This window comes from Nomascus leucogenys, chromosome 19, assembly GCF_006542625.1.
Source record: "Nomascus leucogenys isolate Asia chromosome 19, Asia_NLE_v1, whole genome shotgun sequence".
Taxonomy (NCBI): Eukaryota; Metazoa; Chordata; class Mammalia; order Primates; family Hylobatidae; genus Nomascus; species Nomascus leucogenys.
Genome location: NC_044399.1, coordinates 69,848,504 through 69,875,769, shown reverse-complemented (window position 1 = coordinate 69,875,769; position 27,266 = coordinate 69,848,504). Strand labels below are relative to the sequence as shown.

Below are 27,266 nucleotides of genomic sequence, written 5' to 3'. Positions count from 1 at the left end.
AGGACTCAATAGACAAATACTTGCTAAATTAATGAATGAGGTGGGTGATAAATATGGCAAATGTCTATATACGAAGGAGGTGTGACAATAAAGGAAGGTTTTTTTTTTTAAATCAAGGTGTTTCCAAACTGTCTCTGAAGGTAACTCTAGGAGGAGTGGTGTTTGTTTGTTTGTTTGTTTTTAATATTTTGAGCAATGGGACAGTGTTCATTAAAATAAGTGCATAACCCTCTAAGATAACTATTTAAGGAGAATCCTATTTGGGATTGATAAATTCTCATATGTTACAGAATAACTAATCATAGTTTAGTCATATATTTTACTTCCTTGTTTCCTCCACAGTATTGCAAAATGAGTGGGAGATGATGGGGTGGATGTAAGTATTAATTAGTTGATGCAGTTGGCTGCTAATCCAGTAAATGGCATGCCGCTGACTTTTCTCTTTTGGAAATTAGTTTTACTCTGCTCGCCCAGCTTTTGGATCAAGGCAGGATGAGGATGGGTAGAAGGGAGATGGGCAGGTTGTATTTAAGGAAGGCAGAGCTCATCCTCCTCTACCTTGTGATCTTTAAGGTTGTAACTGTCCACCCAATTCTGTCCCAGTAAAATGATAACATCTTTCCTTCTCTCTGTATTCCCTCAACCTCAGACCATTCTTCACTTTACTTCTCCACCAAATCACAAAGCCTCAACCTCAGAACAGCATCTCCCACTCAGCCACAAGTTCCTTGGCATATGTGTGGGTATCCGGCGAGAGAGAAATGAGAAGTACAAGAAACAAGTATGGCTAATATTACTTTAAATACAAACAAATAAGGGCAGATAGCTAAGTCTTTCATAGAAAGAGGAACAAAATTAAGAAGCCAGATTTCTGGGTTCTAAGGAATGTGGTAGCTGAAGGAAGAAAACTGGGGCCTGGGGTATCTGGTGTCTTGGTCCTTGATGAGAACAGTGACTAGGAGCCCGATGCCTGGGTCACCAAGGTGAATGAGCAATGGAGAGAAAGCTAATGCTAGGAGATTTCTAATGTTAGGGGGCGAGAGGACCAGACAGGTGAGACTGTGACCCTAACCTCCCAAGCCCCTGCAACTTTAGACACTGTGAGGATCAAGCTGAGGTTTATTTACAGTTCCCTGGGAAGTCTTACAGAGGAGGGGCCATCATTATTGCTTTAGGGTTATTGCCAGGAGGAAGACTGCAGTTCCCCACTGCCAGGTAGGAGGCCCTGCTCAAGGCTCAAAAGTCTATACCCAGACGTTTTATGTCAGCCCCTTGTCCCTGCCCGTGACGGAAAGGCTGTCACTAATTCCTGCCAAGAACAACCCAATTGTTTTCCAAGTGCCACCCCGGCCACTTTCACCAGACTGCAGTGTAGATGTGCTATTAAATTTCCCTCTACCTTTGTCAGTGCTGTGCCACTGTAGGCCCCACCCTGACCGCCCTCCTCCACCTCTGGGCTGGGAGGCAGGGTCCTGGTTTCCCAAAGATTGTCATTTACTTCCTGCCAGGACCAGCCTGGCTTCCTTCGTACTAAATACCCTAAGAGCCCCATTTCCTATTTTCCAGATGACATCACAACTCACTCACTAGGTTATTACCCCTTGATGACATTTCAAGGGCCCCTTTTGAGGTACTCTGCATGTTTCTTGTATGCGCTGGGTTTTTGTTTTTGTTTTCTTTTCTGGGCCTCAGGAATAAGGGGAGGGGAGTAGGGGGCGAGACCAAGTGGCAGAGAGCCGACGGCAAGTAGCTCATGCCCGGGATTTGCAAGAAGGGCCTAGAAAGACGCAGCAGGGAGCGGGCGTACTACTTTCTCTCTCGACCCCACTGCAAAAGGATATGGCTTTGTTCATGCGTATCACTACTCGAAGCCGGGACTCGTTGGCGGGCGGGGCTAGTCTGGCTCCGGCCGCTGCGTGGAGGGATCCGGAGCGGGAGAGGCGGCTGCGGCGAGCGGGTGTCGGGCGGGTGCAGCGATACCGGGTTGGGTCCCTGCGCCCGCGACAGACTACTTCTTGGAATGCGGCTTGTTTCCCAGGAGCCCGTCTATTTCCATCACCGTCTGTGGGGTCAGCTGGCTCAGCACCTGGAGGAGAGTGGGATGGTGGCGACGGCAGCCCATGCTGGGTCACTGAGAAAGGGCATGGGGTTCCAGTACCCGGGGAAGCACCACAGTGGGGTCAAGTGGCAAGACAAGAGCCGCAGCTGTGCCGGTGCCTCGCTTTCCGGCCCTGGGACCTCTGACCTGCAAAGTGAGGACTTTGTAGTGGGTGACCTTATGGAGCCATCCTGGGTTGCATAGCGTGGCTTTGACTCCTGGGGAGGGGGACAGATAGGCTCTGCCTCTGAGTCTCCGGCTCACCTGTAGCGCGCCCAGGTGTTCTATCAACTGCTCCGCACTCGATACCCCCAGCAAGACAGAGCTGACACCCTCACTGCGGAGACACCACGCTGGGGCCAGAGGAGGAAAAAAAGAGAACTGATGGGGAACAGTGACCACATAGATTTCAGAAGTGTCTCTGAAGACGAGGGTCCTCCTTAGGGACAAACCAGTTTTAGGATGGGCTTGGGAGCATGTCAGGAGGAGACAGGGCCCCTGCAGGGTGCAATGTCTCACCAATAGCAAGCTGGGCCACGGTGCAGCCCAGCTGGTGAGCGACAGGCAGAAGGTCCATGACTTTGGCTTGTTGCTTCTTGCCATCTTCACTCTGCACTTTGTCCTTGAGCCACTGGTAGCCCTGGAGGTCAAGAAGAATCAGCAGAAGACCCCGCCATCACCACCACCACCACCACACTCGCACAGCAGCCCCCCGCAACTCCCCCCAAAGCAGCCCATGTAGCCCAGTCCTGCCGTCGAGAGCCCCCAGATCTCACCTTGATGGAGGCCCTGCAGGTATCTGGGACTCGCCCATCATACTTGCTAGTAATGAGACCACAGGCTAGAGGGTACCAAGTGACTGATCCAACTCCTAAGGGAAGAACACTGGGTGTCAGGAAAAGGACCTAGCCATGGATGAGGCTAAGGTAAAGAAGGCAGGGATGAGGGCTGCAAACCAATCTTGTGGTAGAGCTCTGGCAGCTGCATCTCCACCTTCTCCCTCTGAAACAGATGGTGCTCTGCTTGTTCACACACTGGAGGAATCAGATTGAACTGTCTGGCCATGGAGTAGGCCTCCTGGGTGGGGGTTGGGGAAAAGAAAGTGGTCAGAGCACTACTTGCGTTTTCTTCTCTGCCTTCTCCCCCAGGGCAGTGGGCTTTGGAGTAACCACGTGAAAAGTGGGAACCAGCTGTGGGACAGGGGCAACGTGGGGTCACACACTCACCATGATTTCTGCAGCCCCCCATCGGGATGTCCCCCAGTATAGGGCCAGGCCCTGGTTGATGACATAGGTCATGGCTCGCACAATCTCTAGGTACACAGGAGAGGGAAAGCCTTACTGTCAGACCCCTGGAATCTAAGACTCCAGATTTGCAGACCTCCACCTGCCCCACCAAGGCCCCGGGCAACTCTATGGAGTCATGAAAGTTAATATCTATTCTTTGCCTCCCTTCCTGTCCATATCCTGGAGTCTCAGCCTCCACTGTGGAGTTTGGGAGGCCTTCTGAGCAGGGGCTGGCTTCCTGCTGAGGGTTTGAGGAAGTGCTCAGTTTTTGTATTTTAGATTTTTTGAGAAAGGGCCTCGCTCTGTCACTCAGGATGTAGTGCAGTGGTGCAATCATAGCTCACTGTGGCCTCAAACTCCTGGGCTTGAATGATCCTCTGCCTCAGCCTCCTGAATAGCTGGGAGTACAAGGCACACACCACCACAGCCAGCTAATTTTAAAACTTTTTTTTGTCTTTTTTTTTTCCTTTTTGTGGAGAATGGGGTCTCGCTATATTGCCCAGGCAGGTCTCGAACTCCTGGGCTCAAGCTGTCCTCCTGCCTCTTGCCTCCCTGAGAGCTGGGATTACAGGCGTGAGCCACCGCGCCCGGCCTTTAAAACATTTTTTGTAGAGACAGGGTCTTGCTATGTTGCCCAGGCTGTTCTCGAACTCCAGGCCCTGAGTGATCCTCCTGCCTTGGCCTCCCAATGTCCTGGGATTACAGGAATGAGCCACCGCACCCAGTGAGGAAGTGCTCAGTTTTGAAGGACTGTAAGGTTTGGGGGTGCTGCTTTTACCCTCCATAGGACAGTTGGGGTCTGAGCGATTAGCAAAGACAATGTCCACGTATCCCAGCTGGAGGCGTTCCAGGGATCCTCGCAAGCCTGGAGGTGGGGTAGGGAGAAGAAGATAAGCACCTCAGCTTCAGTGTACTAAGAAATTCAGGCCACCAGGCGTGGTGGCTCACACCTGTAATCCCCGCACTTTGGGAGGCCGAGGTGGGCGGATCACCTGAGGTCAGGAGTTTGCGACCAGCCTGGCTAACATGGTGAAACCCCGTTTCTACTAAAAATACAAAAAATTAGCCAGGCGTGGTGGCGTGCGCCTGTAATCCCAGTTGCTCAAGACTCTGAGGTAGGAGAATCCCTTGAACCCGGGAGGAGGAGGTTGCAGTGAGCCGAGATCGAGCCATTACACTCCAGCCTGGACAACAAGAGGGAAACTCCGTCTCAAAAAAAAAAAAAAAAAAAAAAAAAGAATTCAGACCTTGCCCCCTTGCCACGGCCACCTAAATCCCTATTCAAAACCTCCAGAAGTTCAGAGAATGTGCCCTACTCCTCTGGCTTCCATATCCCCTCACTTTGGGTTCCCAGCCCCTAACTCTCACCCTCAATGATGTGCTTTCGGCTTAAACCTCGCTCGGTTTCTGCCCTGTAGGAAAAGGTAAGTCAAAGATGAGATGTGACAAAGATAGGGGACCAGGGCTGGCTTGGAGCCATAAGGAAATGGGATTGCATGAGACTTCACAGGCACGGTGCGGACCTGGTGCAGGATAGCTCTCCCCACCCCCACCCCATACACCTTCACACATTCTTTGTAGGCCTTCTCCACAATCACAGTGGGGCAGCCACTTACTGTCCTCCCCAAAAAATCTTGGTAGTGATGACATAGCTTGATCTCCTGGAAGAATAGAAATGGGAGAACTAGTAAGAAAAGGGTTTTTGGGTGATCACGTCCCCAGCAACCCCCCAAAACAGTCTCACCTCCAACCTTTGCTCTTGAGGATGTTGCCTAGGGTTCTTTCAGCCCTAAAAGAAACATAAGGCAGAGCCACTGATCCCTCCCAGACCCATCAATTCCTTCCTCTCCTCCCCACCTTTTCCTCTCTTGCAAAGTAGGATATAAACCAGGGGTCCATTTCAGCTCACAGCCCCATCCTGGACAAAATAAGAGGTCTGTTGAAACTAGGAGTGTAGTTGTATAGTTTTCATCACGTATTCAACAAATATCTGTTGTGCATTAGCTATGTACCAAACCCTGCTGTGGGTGCCAAAAAGATAAAATAGGATGAGGTGAGAGGGGCCAACTATGGCGGAGCCAGGAAGGACACTGCATTGTCTAGCTTCAACTATCTGGGTTGCCCTCCCCCTTCTTTGAGCCTCTGCAAAATCCCACCCGTCCTCCAAAGCTCAGCCCAAATTCTGCCTCACCCATAATGTGTTCTCTGAGTGCCACAATCTATGGTCCAGCCTTCTTGTCAGCTTCCATAGAATTGGCTACATAATTTAGCATAAAATTATGAGCTCACTTGTGACAAGTCTTAAGTTGTCATGGTGTACTGCTACTGAAATATTTTACCGTTGTTTAATCTTTCCTATTGCCCTTTTTTGTTCCTTTAACCACTTAGACTTGTGCACTTTTGCAGACATGTTGATTCTTCCCAGAAGCAGCACCTGCTCTGTGCTAGGCTCTGTGTGGGTACTTGGGGAAGAGCAAGACAAGTTCCATGGAAGGAGGCCTCTGACGTGAGCAGCTAATATAGCTGCATAACCCACAAATTGCGTGTCAGAAGGCAGTCCACAGTGCTTTAGGAGCTCATGGTGGGGGAGCGGTGACCAACTCTGGGGAGTTGGGCAAAGTTCTTGAAGGAGCGGACACTTGGGTCAAGTCTTGAAGATGAGCAGAAGTGTTGGCTAGATGGGGAAGAGGCAGGGTAGGTCATCCTAGGTTTTCCCTGCTCCTAGTGTGAATCCATCAATGTGTGATACGGCATGATGTGTTTGAAAATTCATCTTTGTAATCCTCATGTAGTTGCACATAACTAATGCCTCAGATATATTTGTTGGCTTTATTTAATGTAACTGCACAGTATGCCCACTGACTTCTAAGCCAGAGAGGGACTAATGTTGGGACTGTAGCTCCTACAATGCTTTCGGGTCCCTCCACCAAAAGGTTGGAACTTCACGTTCTCAGAAGTCCCAGGGTTCTTTAGAGGGAATACGGGAAGATAATCCCTGGGGTCCTCTCAGCCTTCCAAATGGAGCTTAGCTCTTTCACCGCAGTCCTTACTTTCCTGCTGCGTACACTTCGGCGGTGTCAAACAGGTTTACACCATGCTCATAGGCTACAGTCAGCACATCCTCTGCTGTCTAGGGAGGTGAAAGAGGTAAAGATCAACTACTGCTTCTCTGTTACCTCCCTCACTGTACTCTAACCCATCACATCTCAGCCCTGGGTTCTCTAGTCTCTCCCCTCTCCCCATCCTCCAGCCTCAGACCCCTCATTCCCTGTGCTTGTTGTCCAAACCCCTATCCAGGTTCACTTCCCTTTTTTCAGGTTCCCTCACCCCCACCACCCTGATTCTAGGTCCGATAACTTATACCTCATCTGAGATCTGAGAACCAAATGTGACCCAGGTACCTGCAAGAGAGAAACCAGGCACATGAGCACTGCAGGGGACAGACCATGAAAGAATGCCCCCCTTTCCTTAATCCCTATTCTGACTCACCTAGGCCAAGACAGGATACTCGAAGACCAGACTTCCCTAGGTTCCTGCAAGATACAGAAGCAGCGGGAAGGGGTGGAGCCTCCATTATGGACTTAGATTATCAGCCCCCAGCTCCTCTCCTTCCAGACTGAGAAGCCCTCAGATGTCTCAGTCCAAAGAAACTAGACCCAGTGGGCCTATAAGATTGGGCAAGTGCTATCTCCAGAGCAGAGGTCCTAGGAATTTTCTCAAAAGGACAAGTGAACCATATGTGACTGCTCCTCTGGAGCCACTGTCCAGAGTCTCCATTCTGTCTTATCACGTTGAAGACGTGCAGTCTGGTTTGTCCTTCTTCTGGGGTCTTGTCTGTTTTGAGTCATCTGTGGGTTATGTGCAGTGAGGGGCTGGGAGGAATTTTGTTTGATTGTGGTGAGTTTGTGAGACCAGGCCCTCAGACAGAGTGCTGTGCCAAATGGTAGATGCCAGGTTGGAAGAGGTAAACCAAGTCAAGTTCAGGCATTCAGACAGGCAGGGGTCCCTGGCTAGGCTAGGCAGATGGGCCTGGAGGAAAGGCAGATTGAGGACCTGGGGGGAGGGGGGAGAGTAAGACAGAAAAGCCTAGTTCTCCCTCTCCACTCCCTCTGTTCCTATTGACTTGTGAAGACTGTCTCTGAACCAGTGAGCCCCCTCATCCTCCCAAAGCCCCCAACCCAGGTGTCAGCTCAGCTTTCCAATCAGGGCCACCACATAGAGGAGATCAGATTCCTCAGGTGAAAAAGCAGGTCAGATCAGTGACCTCAGCTCACTCCCAAGCAGGAGCCCCTCCTCTACCCCCTACTTCAAGTTCTGAGCCTCTGGTCTGGCAGTCCTCTGAGATAAAGTCAGTTACATTTCAGTCTACCCAGACCCTGTCCCTCAGCATGGAGATGAAAAATGTGGTCCATCCTTCCCACAGGCCCCACTCCCCTTGCGCCCAAGAAAGGTCGCAGGAGACCTAGCCTTTGGGACAGGCAGGGGCAGTATCTGGGTCAGGCACCCCGAGCAGGCCAGAGTGAGAAGCCGATTCCCTCCCTCCACTCCCCAGGACACGGACCCAAGGACATTCCACTGGAGGAGGCATAGCCTGGAGATCCGTGTAGCGTGGAGATCCGTGCATCCCTGACCTTCCCAGGGGTAAGGAGGGAAGCTCAGGGGCATCCAGTCAACCTTGGTAAACTTGATTCTCTCGTAGTCAGGGGTATCGACAGAAACCAAGAGAGGGACAAAGTGAGGGAGTGCCAGAGACAGGAAGAAGAGATGGGAAGAAGGGGGACCTACTTAGTGAAGTTTGAAGGGGTCTTGGCGGCCATCTCAAGAAGCCTCAGGGGTCCCGAAAGGAAAGCGGAAGGAGTGCGCTGCCCGGCCACCCCCATACCTGTATTTCATGCCAGTGCCTCGGCCGGTGCTCTCTCGGAGGGCCCCAGCGGGCGCTGGGGGTCGGGGAACCAGTGCAGCTCGGGCCTTGGGGCCAGACCCTCCACCCCCCGGAGGATTCCCGTGCCCCCCGCCGGCCGGCCCGCCATTACCGCCCCCGGGGCCCGGCCGGGGTCCACAGAGACGGTCCTCACTGCTCCGGCTGCGAAGGTTCTGCTCGGTACACGCGATAGACACCTGCATGCCAGCTGGCCGGGGCGGGGGAGGGGGCTCCGAGGGGACGGGAGGGGGGAGCAGGGAAGCCCGAGGGCGGACGACCGGGGGCGTAGTGGGGCGAACCCCGGCAGAGCGGGAAGGCTGAGGAGGCTGCGGCGGGAGCCGCCGGGCAGGATCGGGCCCGCGGGGGCGGGCTGCTGGAGGTCGCGAGGTTTGCGGCGGGAGGGAAGAAACGCGGGGGGCGCCAGGAGTGGAGATATTTAGTTACAGGGGACACAGGTGCAAGGAGTAGGAGGGGGAAATGGATGAGGGTAAAGGTCGAGGATGAGGTAAAGGTCTCGGAGGATAAGGACCCAGGGGGAAGCGGGGCGGGAGAGAGATGCCACTTCAGCGCGAACCGCTGCGGGACCCGCTGGGCTCCCAGCAGCTTCGGCAGCGGGCCCAGCTCATCAGCATGCAGGCACCGCCTCCTCATCTGCATAGAGCCGCCCTCCTCCCCATCAAACCTGCCGCTCATCAGCATAAGCCCCGCCTGCCGAAGGCTCTGCAGCTTGAATATTTTCTGAGCAGAATCGGGGAGGATGGCTCCTGCACCCTCTGGGACCCAAGGGCTGTCAGGCTTCCCTCGGCCCAGTGATTCTCAATCGGGAGAGACTGTGTCTCCCAGGGAACTTTTGGCAAGGTTTGGAGATATTTTTGATTTCACGCCTGTGCTATCAGCATCTAGTGGGTGGTGGCCAGGGATGCTGCTAAAATCCTACAAAGCACAGGACGGTCCCTACAATAAAGAATTATCCAGCTCAAAGCATCGATATTCCCACGGTTGAGAAACCCATCCGCAAAGCCACTTCGTGGCCCTCAAGGGGGTGTGGCTGCCCTACTTTCCGCCTTCATGCGTGGGGCAGGACTGAGAGGGCCCTCAAACCAACACGCTCAGGCAGGAGAGTGACAAAAAGTTTATTCTGTGCTTCTCGCAGCATTAGGCAGGGGATAAAACTGGAGAGAGGGCCTGGTGTGGAGGTGGAGGGACTCTGTGGGCTTCATTCTGGTAGGAGGAGAGCATCAGGGCAGGCCTTTAGGCTGTTGCTCTGGGCAGAGGGTGGGGGTGCGGGGGCTTACAGTGGGGGCCCTTAGTTGGCACAGGTTCGGAAGGGCCCCAGGCAGACATGAATTCTCTTGAGACTTGAGGTAGGTTGCTTCAGCCAGCCCGGGCAGAGAAGAAGGGCAGAGAGCGAACATAGGAGTCCAGTCGGGAGCGAAAAAGCTCACTTTGCACAGTTTGGCCCAGCGGGCACAGGGGATTCTTCACCACCAGCTCCACATACAGCTATGGAAAGGGAAGATGTTAGAGCCAGGCTTTGGATACTTCTGATTTTTAGCCCCAAACCTCGTATAACCTCAGGGGTGTGTGAATGCACAAGGAACAAGGGCTGGAAGGCAAGCCCTCTCTGAGGAGAAAGTGGTGGTGAGAGTTAAGAACCTAAGGGCCCCTGAGAAAACTCTTGAGTTCAGCAAACATATAGTAGGATTAGGGCAGGGGAGATGAGGGAGTCCTGGAGATCTGAAGAGCTCTGGGGGATGAGTCCCCGGAGCTGGCACTGACCGCACTGTAGATGTGGTGCAGCACATCTCGGATGGATCCCACGCCCAAGTCAGTATTCATGACAACTTTGATCCCAGTGGGCGTCTCGTAGTAATGGAGTTTGTAACGGCTAGTTTGGAAGGCCAGGAAGCCATCCTTCCTGCAGAGATGAGGAGGGTGTTAAAGAATGGGAGCAGAATCTCTCCCAAAGAGATACTTTTGATCCCCTCAAAGGTCGACTCCCTCTTTATCTAAACATATCCTGTAGAAGCCTGGTTGAGTAAAGACATCGCCCATCGTCACCCCTCAATTTAGCCCCCACCAACCTCTCTACTTTCAGACCCTCCCCACCCCCACTCCTGCCAGCTCCAGCACTCTCGCTCTGGACTCAGCCTCTCTTAAGTACCCTTTCCCTCTCTGGAGGCCAATGCTCCTTCCACTTCAGAAAGTGTCCCCCATCCCCAATTCCCAAATTGCTAGCCCTCCTCCCCACATCTTTTCTGACTCGGCGTACATGTCTAGCGGGGACATCTTGCTGACAAACGAGCGGATAGAGAACAGCATTCCGTACATCAGCTTATACTCCTGGAGGGAGAGGGGCAGAGTTAGCTCTCGGTTGATGCGGGAGACGGGGTGGGGGGTGGGAACGAGCTGGGGTTTGGAGAGGAGGGGCTGGGTTAGGGGACTATAGGTGTTTGGAGATGAGAGGTCGCCTGGGCTGCACAGGGCCCTCTCGTCACCTCCTCCTTGGGAATCCCTGCTTGCTTCTTGCGGTGCCATTCGCTGTAGTGCAGACACACTCCATTCCGGTCAAACAGGTACAGGTTGTGGACAGTCATCTGCAGGGCAGGGAGTGTGAGCCTCGCTCCGGGACCGCCCCCACTCCGTGGGCTCGGGTTCCCGGACCCACAGCCTTCCAACCAGGTGGGGACCCCACCCCTGGACTCACCGGAACTGCTCCGAGTGCCCGTTAAGACTTACTTCCGGTTTCCACGGAGCTCCGCCCCTTAGGGGGGTTCTCACCCGGCCGCGGCGGGGCTTTAACTCCGTTCCAATGCAGCTCGTCAGACTCCGCCTCCCTCCCTCAGCCAATCTGTGGCCACCGAAGCCGCGCACGCGCGGCCAGGCGCTCGGGAATACAGAAGTGATGTGTCTGCGAGCGCGGTCTCGCGGGCGGGTGACGTCATTGAGGCGAGAGAGGCGGAGCCGTGGACAGTGGGCGGGAGACTGCGAACGGTTTTGAGCGTAGAGGTAGGCGTGAGAGGGGGATCTCAGGGGAGGAGGCCAATCGCTTGCCCCCCACTTTGGTAAATTGGGGGCTGAGGACTGGAAGGGTGGAGAGTGGGCGGAACCAGGTGGTCGTCGGGGCAGAGGATCTCGGGCTAGGCTTGAGGGCGGCGTGCTTTTTAGGGACGACTTAGGGCGTGACTGAGGGTTCACAAGGTTTCTGTTTTTTTTTTTTTTTTTTTGAGACGGAGCCTCGCTGTCGCCCAGGCTGGAGTGCAGTGGCGCGATCTCGGCTCACTGCAAGCTCCGCCTCCCGGGTTCACGCCATTCTCCTGCCTCAGCCTCCCGAATAGCTGGGACTACAGGCACCCGCCACTACGCCCGGCTAATTTTTTGTATTTTTTTAGTAGAGACGGGGTTTCACCGTGGTCTCGATCTCCTGAGCTCGTGATCCACCCGCCTCGGCCTCCCAAAGTGCTGGGATTACAGGCGTGAGCCACCGCGCCCGGCTACAAGGTTTCTTTTGGAGTGGTCGGGAGGGAGAGATTCTAGGGAGCAAGGAAGCTCGCTATGGCTTTCTTGCCAGGAGGGATCGAAGGGAAAGTACAGGGAGCTGACCCTGGGCAGAACGGGTGAAGGGGTGGGGGAGCGTGAGGTTCCTCCCTCTCTTGAGACTGGAGCCAATTGAGGGATTAGTAGGGCAGGCGGACAGAAATTGGGCTCCTAGTGGATTTGGGTCCGTTTCCGTTGGGACGTTTTGGGTGTGAGAACTTAAGAGCTCAGTTGACCGGGGATAGCCTGTGCCGGAGTTGAACTGCAGCTTCCAGCACTTGTAGTTGGGAAGAGGAGCTTCAGCGGCGCTGTTGTCCCACAGTAGGTCTTCTGTCCGCACCCCCTGTGCGCTGCACCCTCTTAACACTGTTCCCAGGAGCTGGGGAAAGGGATGCTTTTGCCCACTCCCATGGCCCCTGGAACTGGTGGAAACCTTTCCTCTAACCAGAAAGCCTCGATACCCTTGATTCACCAAGGATCCTTGGCGTGGAGTCTTCCTCCCTTCTCCCAAATCTTTCTCCGTGAACTTTTCCTCCTGGACTTTGCTAAAGCAGAAACTCCCAGCTCTTTGCTGTCTCCGGTTGTCTCTTCCCTGTATTCATGGCAACGTCAGCTGACAGTCCCAGTTCACCCCTCGGGGCGGAGGATCTCCTGAGTGATTCATCAGAACCCCCTGGGCTCAGCCAAGTGTCGTCTGAAGTGACCTCCCAGCTCTATGCTTCTTTGCGCCTCAGCCGGCAGGCGGAGGCCACGGCCCGAGCCCAGCTGTATTTACCCTCCACCTCCCCGCCTCATGAAGGGTTAGATGGTTTAGCCCAAGAATTGAGTCGAAGCTTGTCAGTCGGATTGGAAAACAACTTGAAGAAAAAGGTGAGGGAAGTGTGTCTTGGAGACCACTGTGGCACTATACACCAGAGAGTCTTGGGATTGGGGTTGGTAAAAATAAAAAGCTTTGATGAGATTTGAACTCTTCCTGTTGGATTTCATATTCCTTTTAACTGCATAGGCAGTCATGCTTATGAGGGAGGGAGTGACCTGGGACACCATAATTTGAAAATTATGAAACTTCCTAGTGTTTTTTGTGAGAGACATCTCTGCTCTGAGTAGATAGAGCAAACCTATGGGGTAGGTTGGTGAGCTGTTTTCTGTGCACTGGGAATGGGTAAGGTTTCTTGATCCCAAGAGGGAACGAGGGACTTAGGATAGCAGCTCAGAACCTTCCAGCTCAACACTATTTTGATAGTATGGTTCCAACTTTGGCATGTACATCATTAAGACATAGTTTAGTCAACTACAACATGTTACAGAGAAGATAGTTATTAGTATTGTATAGAAAAGGTATCAGAGTCAATTTGCAGACTGGTTAGGTCTTCCAGAGTTTGAAAACGATAGCCATAAGCCATACAGTCCTTACATTTGTTCTCGAATTGGCAAGAATCTCCACAACTCTTGTCTTATACCTCCTCAATTATTTTATTTACACTATCTTTCTGGTTTCTGTAGTATTTGAATTTCTGACTCAAGGTTAGGACATCCCTTATTGGATCCGTTTGGTTTTTCTTGTTTTCCAAAGTGCTGGAGTGAAAATTCTACCCTGGTAATAGGTAGGAGACAGATAACGCAGATTGCATCTGATTTCCATGTGGCTTTTTTCTAGGATGGTTCTAAGCATATCTTTGAGATGGAAAGTGTTCGGGGTCAGCTCCAGACCATGCTCCAAACCTCACGTGATACAGCCTATCGTGAGTAAGCCCCTTCCCTAGAACTATGAAGGAGAACCTAGATGTAAGGGGTGGAGAAAGTGGACAGAGGAAGCAGGTAGGAAAACCTAAGCAGGAAAACCTCTGAGCAAGAGATTTCAGGAGAAAAGTCTCCTGTTCTTTGGGAGAGGGGGTGAAGGAGTGAGGGAACTGGAAAGGAAGGCCTTTTCTCTTCTTCAAGTGGCCCCTGTTTTTGTCATTTACCTGACTCTGGCTTTGGGATCCCTCTGGCTGCCTGCAGGGGATCCTCTCATTCCTGGCGCTGGCTCAGAGAGACGGGAAGAGGACTCCTTTGACAGTGACAGCACAGCCACCTTGCTCAAGTGAGTTCTCCTTGGGGTTCTCCTAGCTTGTTTGCTTTCTTGGAAATCCAAGTGTTTTGTTCCTTATTTCTCTCTTTATTGCTTTTGTACCTCTTAAGAACCCAAGAAGCTTATCAGGTGGCTTTCAGTTTTCATCCTTTTTCTACTGTCTCCTGCCCGCTTTACTCCTTCAGGAACACGGGTATCTGCTGCCTAGTACCCAGTTTTCTCTTAACCTCCAGTCATTCTTCCCCTCTAAAGAGTTAGCTTGTTTCTGCTGAAACCTTTAAGTGAATCACAGACCAGTGTGTTATTTATGGCACTATGGTTATATAGCTTTACGACTCTGGACAAGTCTCTTGCCCTCCGTGGGTCTCAGTTTCCTCATTTGTAGAATATCACAGTTGCTTTCCCAGCCCTAACATTCTCTACCTGATTTGCTCAGCACCCGGCCCCTGCAAGACTTGTCTCCAACTAGCTCAGCCCAAGCCCTGGAGGAGCTGTTTCCCTGCTATACCAGCCTTCGGCCAGGGCCTCCACTCAATCCCCCAGATTGTCAGGGGCTGAGAGATGCATTGGATTCAGAGCATACCCGCCGCAAGGTAAGACGCAAAGGCTTCCTTTCGAAAGCAGCAAAGATTAGAAAGAGGGGATCCAAGTGTTGAAAAGGGCTGAGGGTTAAGAGCCTGAAAGCTGGGACTTAAATGTTTTTCTGAGGAGGGCTTTTTTGACCATCCATCTAATACAGCACCACCTCCTTTCCAAGTAGTCAGTCAGATCGCCCTCTTATTTCCTTCATGCAGCTTATCATTCTGATATATCTTGTTTTTTTCTCCCCTCTAAAATTTGAGGGTCCGTATCTTGTTTGTCTTAGTACTGGCTGCCTAAGGTCTAGAATATACATAACACAGAAACACTCTGTTTGTTGAATGGACACAAACTCTGCTAGCTTGTGCACAGGATTTACAGCTACTGGTGATATACTGCGCTTTATCTCTGTGAACCTCTGCCTTAGTGTCTAAAGGGGACAGAGAAATAAGACAAAGGAGAAGAAAAGTCAAAATCATTGGTTGCCATTTTTGGAAGCCTCTCTTTCTCCATGTTAAACCCCTTGGCATGAAAGAAAGGCTTTCCCCTTTATCCTTGCTGTGTTTACTCATTGTGTCCAATGAGCTTCTGAAGGTAGGAGTAACTTTGCACATTTTGCTGTGTGGGCTGCTGCACCTCTGCCAAAAGGTTTATGGGATTTTTACTCAGGAGATCCAGGAAAAGGAGGAGCCTGGAATCTAAGCACTTACCTCCTGAAAAGGTACAGAAACATGTTGGAGATCTTGAGCCTCAAGGTGCTTGCTTCAGAATTTTCCTGATTCTCCCTCTCCAAACCTATTCTGTTCTTGGGACCCAGGCTTCTTGGCTCTAGCCCATTCCCCCACTAGAGGAGCTGGAAAGTTTGGTGCTGTGGTCATATGAAACATGGGCAACACCCAGACTCCTCACCCTTTTCCCCAGCATTGTGAGCGCTATATTCAGAGCCTGCAGACCCGAGTGTTAGAGCTACAGCAACAATTAGCCGTGGCTGTGGCTGCCGACCGCAAGAAAGATACCATGATTGAACAACTGGACAAGGTACCAGGGTAGCAAAATGTGGGTGGGTCTCTCCAAGAAGACATTAAGGAATAATAAATAAGTGGGTGGCCAACCAATGTTTCTTGGTGCATGCTGAGAGCTGGGCAAGGGGTTGGTTTGCTGACTCTTGGGAGAAGATGGCTGTTGACCCCACCCCTGTGGGTAGAAAGAGGCAAAAAAGTTATTTTGGAATTTCATCTTACTTTCCCTACCTAAGACCCTGGCCCGTGTAGTGGAGGGCTGGAACCGGCATGAGGCTGAGCGGACAGAGGTTCTCAGGGGACTTCAAGAGGAATGCCAGGCAGCAGAGCTCACCAGAAGCAAGCAGCAGGAGGTGAGCACCCTGGAGCATATGGAGCATTAGAACCTGAGTCACAGATCTCTAGATGGAAAGGGGCAGAAATAGCTCTGGAATTAGGATTTCTAACAGATTGACCTCAGTCTTGTAGTAGCTGTCCTGACATTTCTTCTCATCCCTCCTTTCTTCTCCTTTAACCGTTTCTGCTGTCCAGCTTGCATCATCAGTGTCTTCTTAATTTTTCCCACACCATGTAGTCTTCTATCTGGCCCCTTAGTCATTTAGTTAACTCTGAAGTTTCGAGTTTACATTGTCATTGCTTTATAAAATATAGCACACACAGATTTCCCACAGTTCCTCTGCCCTGTATTCCTCTCTTCCTGAAAGACAGTAACCCACCTGGAACAAAGCCTTTCTGAGGCCATGGAGGCCCTGAATCGTGAGCAGGAAAGTGCCAGACTGCAGCAACGGGAAAAAGAGACACTGGTGAGAAGATTGGACTGGGTTAATTCCACTGGAAGCTGTTAATTACTTCTAGAGAGCTGTGGGCTATTGGTGGATTGTGGGAGACTATAATTTGAGTTGTACCAGAGCACTGTTTCCCAAAGTGTGTTCCTTAGAACAGTAATTCAGCTAGATACTCTATTAAAAAAAAAAAAGGCTCTGCTACCAAGTCGGTTTGAGAAACTCTGCAAATTGTATCCTCATTAGAACATTAGCATCATCTGAGGAATTATTTTAAAATATAGGCTGGGCACAGTGGCTCACGCCTGTAATCCCAGCATTTTGGGAGGCCAAGGTGGGCGGATCACAAGGTCAGGAGTTTGAGACCAGCCTGGCCAGCATGGTGAAACCCCGTTTCTACTAAAGATACAAAAAATTAGCTGGGCATGGTGGTGCATGCCTGTAGTCCCAGCTACTCGGGAGGCTGAGGCAGGAGAATTGCTTGAACCCAGCAGGCAGAGGTTGCAGTGAGCTGAGATCACGCCACTGCACTCCAGCCTGGGTGACAGAGTGAGACTCCATCTCAAAAAAAATAAAATAAATAAAGTAAAATAAAATAAAATAGTAAAGTAAAATAAATAAAATAAAATAAATTTCTGGGACTCACCTGCAGAGGTTTTGATTCTGTAGATATATGGTGGAACCCAAATCTTTTCAGAAATTTCCTGGGTGATTTTTTTCAGTCTGGTTTGGGAACGCTGGTGTAGGGCATGGCCAAAAAAGGTACGGAATTGACTAACTCAAGTTTCTTTTCTTTTCTTTTCTTTTTTTTTTGAGACAGGGTCTCACTCTGTTATCCAGGCTGGAGTGCAGTGGCGCAATCTCAGCTCACTGCAGCCTCTGCCCCCTGGGTTCAAGTGATTCTCCCACCTTAGCCTCCCAAGTAGCTGGGACTACAGGCGTATGCCACCATGCCCAGCTAATTTTTGTATTTTTTTGGTAGAGACGGGGTTTCACCATGTTGGTCAGGCTGGTCTCAAACTCCTGACCTCAAGTGATCTGCCCACGGCCTCCCAAAATGCTGGGATTACAGGTGTGAGCCACCGCACCCGGCCTAATTACTGTGTTTTTAATGAGCATAATTCTCAGCAGGCACCTTGTATGAGGGTCAGAGGGCAGATCGCTGGTCTCTGAAGAGCCTACTAAGGAGCTTGGTTTTCTTCTGCGGCTGTAGGAGGAGGAAAGGCAAGCTCTGACCCTGAGCTTGGAGGCAGAACAGCAGCGGTGCTGTGCCCTGCAGGAAGAGCGGGATGCAGCTCGGGCTGGGCAACTGAGTGAGCATCGAGAGTTGGAGACTCTTCGGGCTGCCCTAGAAGAAGAACGGCAGACCTGGGCCCAGCAAGAGCACCAGCTTAAGGAACACTACCAGGCGCTGCAGGAGGAGAGCCAGGCTCAGTTGGAAAGGGAGAAGGTAAAAGTAGCAGTTGGAAGAGTTGAGGAACTAGGGAGTAGATGAAGGGCAAAATAATTGAATGGGATGGAATGTTAGAACATGGGGGCTATATATAGGCAGGAATGGAGAGTAGAGAGCCATGTGTGGGAGACAAGGTTGAGAGTATAGGGCCAGCAGGAAGGGCTGGGGGTAATGAATACATGAAAGGCCAAAGACTGAAATTCAACAGGGATGGGGAAATAAGACAAATGGGAGGAGAGGGGGGAAGCTTGGATTTTAGGGTTTGGGAGGATGAACTGGGGAGTGGAGGTAACCAGGAGATAAGAAATGAGGTATGTATATACATTTGATTTGTCTTTCATAGGAGAAGAGCCAGAGGGAAGCCCAGGCCGCCTGGGAGGCCCAGCACCAGTTGGCATTGGTGCAGTCTGAGGTGCGGCGGCTGGAAGGAGAGCTGGATACAGCTCGGAGAGAGAGAGATGCCCTGCAGCTGGAAATGAGCTTGGTGCAGGTCAGAAGGCAGAGGGTTCTTGAGGTTTTGTTCTGAGAGAAGTAGATCTGAGGCAGAGAGACCTCTCAGGAGTTGCAGCAGACACTCCCAGTTCAGGTGTTTGGGGTTTAATTCCATTAACAGTTTCTGTGTAGTATGAGTAGTTTTCTGTCCTAAACTCAGAGCCATTTCTCACTGAGTGACCATTTCCCACAATATGTCAGACTGACCTAGTGTTACTTTTAGGATTAAATAGATTTAAATCTATTACAGATACCTTATGTTATTTTAAGAGATGACACCACACTTAGTGGATTGACAGAGCAGGTGAAAGCTTTTGTCAGAGACTTGATTCCAATCGTAACAGTATGCTCTGTAATTCTCGTTACTTGAATAACTTGTATTAATTTCTCTGAGTAGGTCAGGGACCCAGGAGGGCAATGATTTTTTAATTTACTTATGAAACTTCCATAACAGCACATGGCCTGGCACAGAATTGTACTCAAAAATTGTTTGTCAAATATAATTACACTTTGAAAAACACTTTCCATCTAGCTAACACACTGAATTTTAAATTCAAACTAGTCAGACTCTTGCCATGGAATAGAGCAGGAGTTGGCGAACTTTTTCTGTAAAGGGCCAGACAGTAAATATTTTTAGCCTTGTGGGTTGTATGGTCTCAGGTGCAACTACCCAACTGTGCTGTTATACCACAGAAGTAGCTATAAACTGTACGTAAACAAATGGGCACAACACCTGTACTAGAACAATGTTCTAGTACAACTTATTGAAACAGGCAATGGAGGGCTGAATTGGGCTGTAGTTTGCCGATCTCCAGAATAGAGGAAAGGATTGGAGAGAGCTGTGTTCTGGCCCATGGTGGAAACACAGCATTGAAGAGGAAAGAGTACTGCATTAGGACTTAGGGCACTTACGTCTACTTCTAGCTAGAATTTTGACCTTTATGGGCCTCTGTTTTTATGTATAAAATGTGTGTTAAGGAAAAATTGATGAATTTTCTAGGTGCAAGCCAGTCTGAGAGGCTGTGTTCCTTATAAATGGTTAACTTGAGGTACCAGTGAGGCCAGCATTTGAGAACCACAATCCTTTGGCCCGGTGTGGTGGCTCACACCTGTAATCCCAGCACTGTGGGAGGCCAAAGTGGGTGGATCACTTGAGCCCAGGAGTTTGAGACTAGCCTGGCCAACATAGTGAAACCCCGTCTCTACTAAAAATACAAAAATTAGCCAGGTGTGTGGTGTGCACCTGTAGTCCCGGCTACTAAGAAGGCTGAGGCAGGAGAATCGCTTGAACCTGGGAGGTGGAGGTTGCAGTGAGCCCAGATTGCACCAGTGTACTCCAGTCTGGGCAACACAGTGAGACTCCATCTCAAAAAAAAAAAAAAAAAAAGAATTGACCTAGGGCGTCAGGTGTTACAATGAGATCACATGCGATAAAGGCTAAGAAAGCATCTGGGTGTGGTGGCTCACACCTGGAAACCCGGCACTTTGGGAAGCCAAAGCGGGCAGATTGCTTGAGCCCAGGAATTCAAGACCAGCCTGGGTGCAATATGGCAGTACCTAAACTCTGCTAAAAATGCAAAAACTTAGCTGGGTATAGTGGCACGCACCTGTAGTCCTAGCTACTCTGGAGGCTGAGGTGCGAGGATCAACTGAACCCTGGAAGTAGAGGCTGCAGTGAGCCGTGATCACACCACTGCACTCCAGCCTGGGTGACAGGAACAAGACCGAGTCTCAAAAAAAAAAAAAGACAGAAAGGGCCAGGTGTGGTGGCTCACGCCTGTAATCCCAGCACTTCAGGAGGCTGAAGTGGGAGGATTGCTTGAGTCCAAGAGTTTGAGACCAGTCTGGGCAACATAGTGAGATCCCATCTCTACAAAAAATAAAAGGATTAGCTGGGCATAGTGGCACCAGCTTGTAGTCCCAGCTACTCTGGAGGCTGAGGTGAGAGGATCGTTTGAGTCTGGGAGGTCGAGACTGCAGTGAGCCATGATCACACCACTGCACTTTAGGCTGAGCAACAGAGCAAGACTCTGTCTCAGAAATAGGGGCTGAGAAATAACCACTATTTGGATTTAGAAATTGAGTTCTTTGGGCCATGCACGGTGGCTCACACCTGTAATCTCAGCACTTTGGGAGGCCGAGGCGGGTGGATCATGAGATCAGGAGATTGAGACCATCCTGGCTAACATGGTGAAACCCCGTCTCTACTAAAAATATAAAAAATTAGCCAGGCCTGGTGGCACGCACCTGTAGTTGCAGCTACTTGGGAGGCTGAGGCAGGAGAATTGCTTGAACCCGGGAGGCAGAGGTTGCAGTGAGCCGAGATCGTGCCACTGCACTCCAGCCTGGGTGACAGAGTGGGACTCCATCTCAAAAAAAAGAAAGAAAAGAGATTGAGTTCTTTATAGTAAAATACTATACGTGGAAATCAGATTTTAGTGAGTTGAAGGACTGTGGCTGAGAAAATGGAGACACTTATAGGTTGACTGCTTAAGGAGGAAGAGGCACTGCCATTTATTGAATGTCTACTGGCTTTCAGGTACTCTACTCAGGGTATGTTATCTCAGACACATAGAATGGATTTGATTGCTCTATCAAACATTTATTTTAGCTAAGAAATTTATGTCTTTCACTCATAGTCATTTTCACTTTGATGTATGTTTAAAGTGTGAATATCTTAAGGAAAGGGAACCTCTTTCACCCCTTGAGGCAAAATTCTTGTTCTTCATCTCATATGAGGGGAAAGTTGGTACTGGATTTTGACTACATTATATCCTCCATCCTCTTCTAAGCCCAAACAGATTTGGGCCGTTATCCCACCTTCCTTCACTCCCAGGCCCGGTATGAAAGCCAGCGGATCCAGCTGGAGTCGGAGCTGGCTGTGCAGCTGGAGCAGCAGGTGACAGAGCGGCTGGCGCAGGCTCAGGAGAGCAGCCTACGGCAAGCAGCCTCCCTCAGGGAACATCACAGGTACGTGGGACTCACTGGGTGTCACTTCTCTCAGCCACAGCAGGTATCGTTAGTGCCAGGCCTGTGTTCCCTTCAATCCCTTTGCTATGGTCCAGCACTGTGACTCTCAGGGTGTGCTAACTCCCATCAGCTGGGACCTGAGTCTCTCTCGGGAGGGCTGCCTTCATGCGTTCATGGAGAGCCAGAAGTGCCTGGGAATTTTCATCCCATAGGGAGTAGACCTTAACCAAGAACTGATAGGTGCAGAATGATAGATGGTCCAGCTCCCTTGCTGGGACAGTGCCGAGGTATGACCTGCGCTATCTCCAGAGCTGCTCTGTCAGACTGGCGTCACTTCTCCTCCCAGCCTGGCATCACTTCTCCTCACCCCCATTCTGCTGCTGAGATTTTCTGGAAATGCTTCCGAAATAAATTTATTTAAGTCTCTGCTACTGAGGAACCCATCTTAAGACCCCAGCTTTGTCCTTGCCGCTTCTTGTGCCATGGCCAGGCTAGCTGACTGGCTATCTGGGTCACTGTCACATGCACACATGATGTCTTTTTCTCAGTTGCTCACTTCTTCTGTCTCCAGTCTCAGGCCTCTTCTACCTGTGCCCTGTAGGAAGCAGCTGCAGGACCTGAGTGGACAGCACCAGCAGGAGCTGGCCAGTCAGCTAGCTCAGTTCAAGGTGGAAATGGCAGAACGAGAGGAGCGGCAACAGCAGGTGGCTGAGGACTATGAGCTCAGGTCCTGGTCCCCAGAGTGCCCCTTTCAGGCCCCAGCCCCTTTCCCATGGGTAGAGCCCAAACTGGGAACAGTGAAGAGCTGCTCCGTTGATTGATCTGTCCTCCTCTACATGGGCCCCAGCTCCTTTCAGAATGTCAGATGTCCAACATTCCCTTCTGGCTCTTTTTAGCTCCCAAGTATCTGCTTCCTTAAAGGCCCTGAGTCACTTCTTCTCTCTTTGCTTCAGACTGGCCCGGGAGCAAGCGCGAGTGCGCGAACTGCAGAGTGGGAACCAGCAGCTGGAGGAGCAGCGGGTGGAGCTGGTGGAAAGACTGCAGGCCATGCTGCAGGCCCACTGGGATGAGGCCAACCAGCTGCTCAGCACCACTCTCCCACCGCCCAACCCTCCAGTACGCCTTATCCCTTGAGCTAAGCTTCTCCGTTGTGTTCTATTTTTATTTTTATTTTTGAGACAGGGTCTCATCTTGCTTAGGCTGGAGTGTACTGGTGCGATCATAGCTCACTGCAGCCTCAAACTCCTGGGCTCAAGTGATCCTCCCACCTCTAACTCCCAAAGTGCTGGGATTCCAGGCATAAGCTACCATGCCCAGCAAGAACTGTGTTCTAAATTCCTTCTTTGGAAATCTAGCTCCCTCCTAAGGGAAGTACTAAGTTCAGCTCCTAAGGCCTACATCAGGGGAGAAAAATTGGTGGACTTTACAAATAATAACTGCCTCAGCAAAATACATCCTTTTTTCCATGGCCATACTCACTCAGACTGGCCCCATTCCATTGGGCATAACTCTAGTCTCCCAGTCCCAAGAGGGGACAAATGATACATGGTACTAGTTTTGTGGAGGGACAGCTGAATTAATTATGAGGGAAAGGGCCAAAAATTGTTGCCAAGTCCTGCCCCAGAGTAGAGTAGGGAGTCTCACTTCCTAGCCCTTCATACGTTGGTACTTCCCACTTCCTTCTTTTAATTATGAAATTCTAGCAGGTGTGGTGGTGCGCCTGTAATCTCAGCTATACGGGAGGATAAAGCAGAAGGATCACTTGAGCTCAGGAGTTCAAGAGTAGCCTAGGCAACATAGTGAGACCTCATCTCAAAAAAAGAAAAAGAAGAAAAAATTAGGATATTTTAATTTTAATTTTATTTATTTATATATTTATCATTTATTTATTTGAGACAAGGTCTCACTCTGTTGCCCAGAGCACTCAAGCAATCCTCCCTCCTCAGCTTCCCAAGTAGCTGGGACTACACACACGTGCCATTGCCCCCAGCTAATTTTTAAATTTTTTGTAGAGATGGCATCTCTCTATGTTGCCAAGCCTGGTTCAAACTCCCAGCCTCAAACGATCCTCCCAAAGTGTTGGGATTACAGGTGTGAGCCACTGCACCCGGAAATTTATAATCTTATTAAAGTGTTTGTACCATGTCTTATCTCTTTAAACCTACTGTGCTTTGACCCTTCTTTCTGCCTCTCTCCTGGTCAGGCTCCTCCTGCTGGACCCTCCAGCCCCGGGCCTCAGGAGCTGGAGAAGGAGGAGAGGAGGGTCTGGACTATGCCTCCTGTGGCCGTGGCCCTGAAGCCTGTATTGCAGCAGAGCCAGGAAGCAAGGGATGAGCTACCTGGAGCACCTCCTGTTCTTTGCAGTTCCTCCTCAGATCTTAGCCTCCTGTTGGGCCCCTCTTTTCAGAGCCAGCATTCTTTCCAGCCCCTGGAACCCAAACCAGACCTTACTTCATCCACAGGTAACTGGGGGCAGAAGTCACTCGGGTTCCCCTTCTGTGCATGAATTGGCTCCCTCTTTTGTACCTTGCTTTCTGTCTGATACTTGAGCATTTAGTTTCCCAGATGCCTTTAGTGATCACAAGTTGCAAGGAGCAGAAATCTGCTCACATTGGTCCAAATAAAGGGATTGAGATCTCATGAAAATGTGACATCGCGGGACTTAAGGAGAACTGGAGTTGGGAACGGGGCACTATCAGGAACTGAGGCAGCTAGGTGGCCCTTTTCTGTGGGCCTGCATAGTCTCCTGGGTCCACCTCTCCTGCACATCTGCTCTTTTTTCTTGCTAGACCGGCATTCAAGGTTCTCGCCCCTCATAACTTCAGTTTACACGTGGGTTTGACCAGCTGTGATACTGACTCTAGCTGAGCCTCTAGACATTTATAGAAACATCGGTGTCTCAGTTTTTTAGGTCCAGTTTAAAGAGGCCATCTGATTGGATTGGCTGACCTTGGGTGTGGTGTCCACCCCTAGTTTAATGTCAGCTGTGATTTGAGTGGATGGGGGTGTTCTGTGTGGTACAAACATGACAACCCAGGTCGAATTAAAAATGAGGGATGGGGCCAGGCACGGTGGCTCACACCTGTAATCCTAGCACTTTGGGAGACTGAGGTGGGAGGATGGCTTCATGCCAGGAGTTCCAGACCAGTCTGACCGATATAGTGAGACCTTATCTCTACACAAAAAAAAAAAATTAGCTGGATGTGGTGGCACACACCCAAATTTCCAGCTACCCAGGGAGGCTGAGACAGAAAGATTGCTTGAGCCAAAGAGTTTGGGGCTACAGTGAGCTAAGAAGGTGCCATTGTACTCCAGCCTGGGCAACACAGCAAGACTGTCTCTTAAAAAAAAGAGAGACAAAGTGCTGGGATTACAGCTCACGCCTGTAATCCCAGTACTTTGGGAGGCCGAGGCAGGCGGATCACAAGTCAGGAGATTGAGACCATCCTGGCTAACACAGTGAAACCCCGTCTCTACTAAAAATACAAAAAAATTAGCTGGGTGTGTTGGTGGGCGCCTGTAGTCCCAGCTACTCGGGAGGCTGAGGCAGGAGAATGGTGGGAACCTGGGAGGCGGAGCTTGCAGTGAGCCGAGATCACGCCACTGCACTCCAACCTGGGCGACAGAGTGAGACTCTGTCTCAAAAAAAAAAAGAGATTAGTTGTAGCACAATTAATTTTTTTTAAATTATGTGAGAATAATAAAAGAATGGGGCATATTCTGGGGAAGAGGTCAGAACATGTGTGTTACTCATTTCCATTCTTCAGGGACTTTGTGAGGGTATTTATTTGTTTAGAGTTTGAGTACCACAGCTTTCTTCTGTCTGTATTTCTGTCTTAGAATTCAGCTGTGCCATCTCCCAGTCACCTCCAACCCTTCCCTCTCCAGCTACTTTAAACCTCCATCTTCATCTTCTCTTAGCTGTAATGTTCCTCTTACATTTAATAGGCCCTTTTCTTCTGAGTATTAGGTGAGTTGATTTGTGGAGGAGCCCCTTCCCCCCTGAACACACTTGCATCCACCCACACCTGTTTCACTTTATAGGTGGGGCCTTCTCTGCACTTGGGGCCTTCCATCCTGATCATAGGGCAGAAAGGCCATTCCCTGAGGAAGATCCTGGACCTGACTGGGAGGGCCTCCTAAAGCAAGGGCTGCCGCCTGCTCAGCTGGAGGGCCTCAAGAATTTTTTGCACCAGGTAAGAGAGATTCCACCCAGACTAGCTCATTTTCTTCTTCCCTTTCTCCTTTCCTCTTCCTGCTCTGGGAATCCAGGACTCTGGCCTCATTCCCTGTTTATGACTAACTCTTTGTCCCAGCTTCTTCTCTCAGATCCCTAGGCCTTTTTCTCTATCAGTCCCTAGGGAACTTGACTATTTTATTCACCCACAGTTGCTGGAGACAGGGCCCCAGAACAATGAGAACCCTTCTGTCGACCTGTTGCCCCCTAAGTCTGGTGAGTTCCAATTCTGAAGAAGGTTGGGGCTGCGGCCTAGGAAAGATCGGAGGTGGTTATCTAGGATGAATTTTTAGGAGCTGGCAAAGGTAATAAAGCCTTATAAATGCTGGGTGGTGGGACTTCCTTGGTTCTTTGCCCCATTTCCTGATTCTTGGCTTTCTTTCCTTTTGCTAGGTCCTCTGACTGTCCCATCTTGGGAGGAAGCCCCTCAAGTGCCCCGTATTCCACCACCTGTACACAAAACCAAAGTCCCCTTAGCCATGGCATCCAGTCTTTTCCGGGTCCATGAGCTTCCCTCCTCCCATTCACAAGGCAGTGGTCCCAGCAGTAGTTCCCCAGAGAGAGGTGAGCATGTTCTGGTTTACTAGGGAAAAAAGGAGGGACAGTCCTGAGTGTGGATCCAGTACAGGCACTTACAGTCCTTCTGAATTCCTGGGGAAATGGGCTGAGGGCTGGGGAGACAGGCCCTAGGATGACGCCGGTGATTATTGCTATGTGTGTCAGGTAGAGATGGGCTCACATTCTCAAGGCAGCTGATGGAGGTGTCTCAACTGTTGCGACTCTACCAGGCTCGGGGCTGGGGGGCTCTGCCTGCTGAGGATCTCCTGCTCTACCTGAAGAGGCTGGAACACAGCAGGTACAAGCCTGGGAGGAAGGAGGAAGGATTCACAGGATGGAAGCTGGATTATGGGAAGTGGAGTGGGTGTGTTTTACACTGAATTGAATCGTTGTCCTTTTCTGGGGAGGAAAGTGAAGGATGAGAGGTGGATCCACAGATCTTCTTCTCTTACTGCCCCACAACTTTCTTTTGTCTCTACCTTTCTATTGCTTTTTTCTTCTAAACAAAAAAATCTTTTCCCCAGGTCTCTCTACCTTCGTTTTTTTCCTCTTTACCCTTCAGCTCAAAACTCAGAATCCTAGAATTTTGACTAGCTAGTGTAACTCATTATTTACTTCCACTAATGTCTCCTCCCAGTTGATGCCCGGGTCTATCGAGTTTGATCTTATTCTTAAGAGATAGAATTGGGGAGTGGTTCTTCCATCCAGTATTGGGTAACCGGGGGGACGGAGATCCCCATCCTCATACCTTTGATTTGTGTGGCAGGACTGATGGCCGAGGGGATAATGTCCCCAGAAGGAACACAGACTCCCGCTTGGGTGAGATCCCCCGGAAAGAGGTGAGGGAAAGTCAGGCAGGGACCGGGGAGAAAAGGGCTCTCACTGACCAGTTCCTTCACCTCTGCACACTCCTGGCTGGCCCCTCCATTCCACCCCCACGTTCTGTAGCATGGCCTTTCCTCCCTGCAGACTCATCTGGCCCTCTCCACGTGCATTTCCTCAGTGGGGTGGGGAATTGAGAGGATCTGACGCTGATTTCTTCCTTTCTCTTACCTCAACTCTCAGATTCCCTCCCAGGCTGTCCCTCGCCGCCTTGCTACAGCCTCCAAGACTGAAAAACCTCCCACACGGAAGAAAAGTGGGCACCCTGCCCCAAGTAGCATGAGGAGCCGGGGGGGAGTCTGGAGATGAGCCCCCCTACCCTACCCTCCCTCTTCTTTGTTCTCTCGTTGTGTTATTTTAATAAATGCTCAATAGTCTGTA

General features: G+C 50.6%; 3 protein-coding genes across 13 annotated transcripts; 1 reads left to right on the top strand and 2 right to left on the bottom strand.

Annotated features, from left to right (window-relative positions):
* Positions 1 to 299: 299 nt before the first annotated feature.
* On the bottom strand, positions 300 to 9,423 carry KCNAB3 (potassium voltage-gated channel subfamily A regulatory beta subunit 3). Of its 4 annotated transcripts, XM_003274638.4 has the most exons (14): positions 8,267 to 9,423; positions 6,874 to 6,917; positions 6,748 to 6,785; positions 6,435 to 6,514; positions 5,129 to 5,173; positions 5,001 to 5,045; positions 4,753 to 4,796; positions 4,163 to 4,249; positions 3,325 to 3,410; positions 3,055 to 3,175; positions 2,875 to 2,969; positions 2,618 to 2,738; positions 2,363 to 2,451; positions 300 to 2,086 (listed from the first exon to the last, which is right to left on the bottom strand). In XM_003274638.4, exons 1-14 carry the CDS (start codon positions 8,506 to 8,508, stop codon positions 2,009 to 2,011), a joined length of 1,215 nt encoding a protein of 404 aa, XP_003274686.1. In that variant the 5' UTR covers positions 8,509 to 9,423; the 3' UTR covers positions 300 to 2,008. The 4 variants fall into 4 exon arrangements, with proteins under 4 accessions (XP_003274686.1, XP_030656131.1, XP_030656133.1 ...); XM_030800271.1 differs by lacking the exon at positions 2,363 to 2,451; XM_030800273.1 differs by lacking the exon at positions 4,163 to 4,249.
* On the top strand, positions 7,941 to 27,266 carry CNTROB (centrobin, centriole duplication and spindle assembly protein). Of its 7 annotated transcripts, none has more exons than XM_030800265.1 (20): positions 11,213 to 11,314; positions 12,291 to 12,712; positions 13,500 to 13,584; positions 13,844 to 13,925; positions 14,350 to 14,506; positions 15,414 to 15,530; positions 15,748 to 15,864; positions 16,216 to 16,314; positions 17,507 to 17,743; positions 18,090 to 18,236; positions 21,075 to 21,208; positions 21,810 to 21,935; positions 22,162 to 22,324; positions 23,412 to 23,670; positions 25,253 to 25,404; positions 25,598 to 25,661; positions 25,839 to 26,009; positions 26,169 to 26,301; positions 26,770 to 26,842; positions 27,069 to 27,266. In XM_030800265.1, the coding sequence occupies exons 2-20, from the start codon at positions 12,443 to 12,445 to the stop codon at positions 27,192 to 27,194; spliced, it is 2,712 nt and encodes a 903-aa protein (XP_030656125.1). In that variant the 5' UTR covers positions 11,213 to 11,314; positions 12,291 to 12,442; the 3' UTR covers positions 27,195 to 27,266. The 7 variants fall into 7 exon arrangements, with proteins under 7 accessions (XP_030656130.1, XP_030656128.1, XP_030656125.1 ...); XM_030800267.1 differs by having other exon boundaries at positions 13,500 to 13,588; XM_030800270.1 differs by lacking the exons at positions 11,213 to 11,314; positions 12,291 to 12,712 and adding an exon at positions 7,941 to 8,025.
* On the bottom strand, positions 9,423 to 11,196 carry TRAPPC1 (trafficking protein particle complex 1). Of its 2 annotated transcripts, none has more exons than XM_003274639.3 (5): positions 11,013 to 11,196; positions 10,804 to 10,902; positions 10,578 to 10,648; positions 10,085 to 10,223; positions 9,423 to 9,808 (listed from the first exon to the last, which is right to left on the bottom strand). In XM_003274639.3, exons 2-5 carry the CDS (start codon positions 10,900 to 10,902, stop codon positions 9,680 to 9,682), a joined length of 438 nt encoding a protein of 145 aa, XP_003274687.1. In that variant the 5' UTR covers positions 11,013 to 11,196; the 3' UTR covers positions 9,423 to 9,679. The 2 variants fall into 2 exon arrangements, with proteins under 2 accessions (XP_003274687.1, XP_030656134.1); XM_030800274.1 differs by having other exon boundaries at positions 11,045 to 11,068.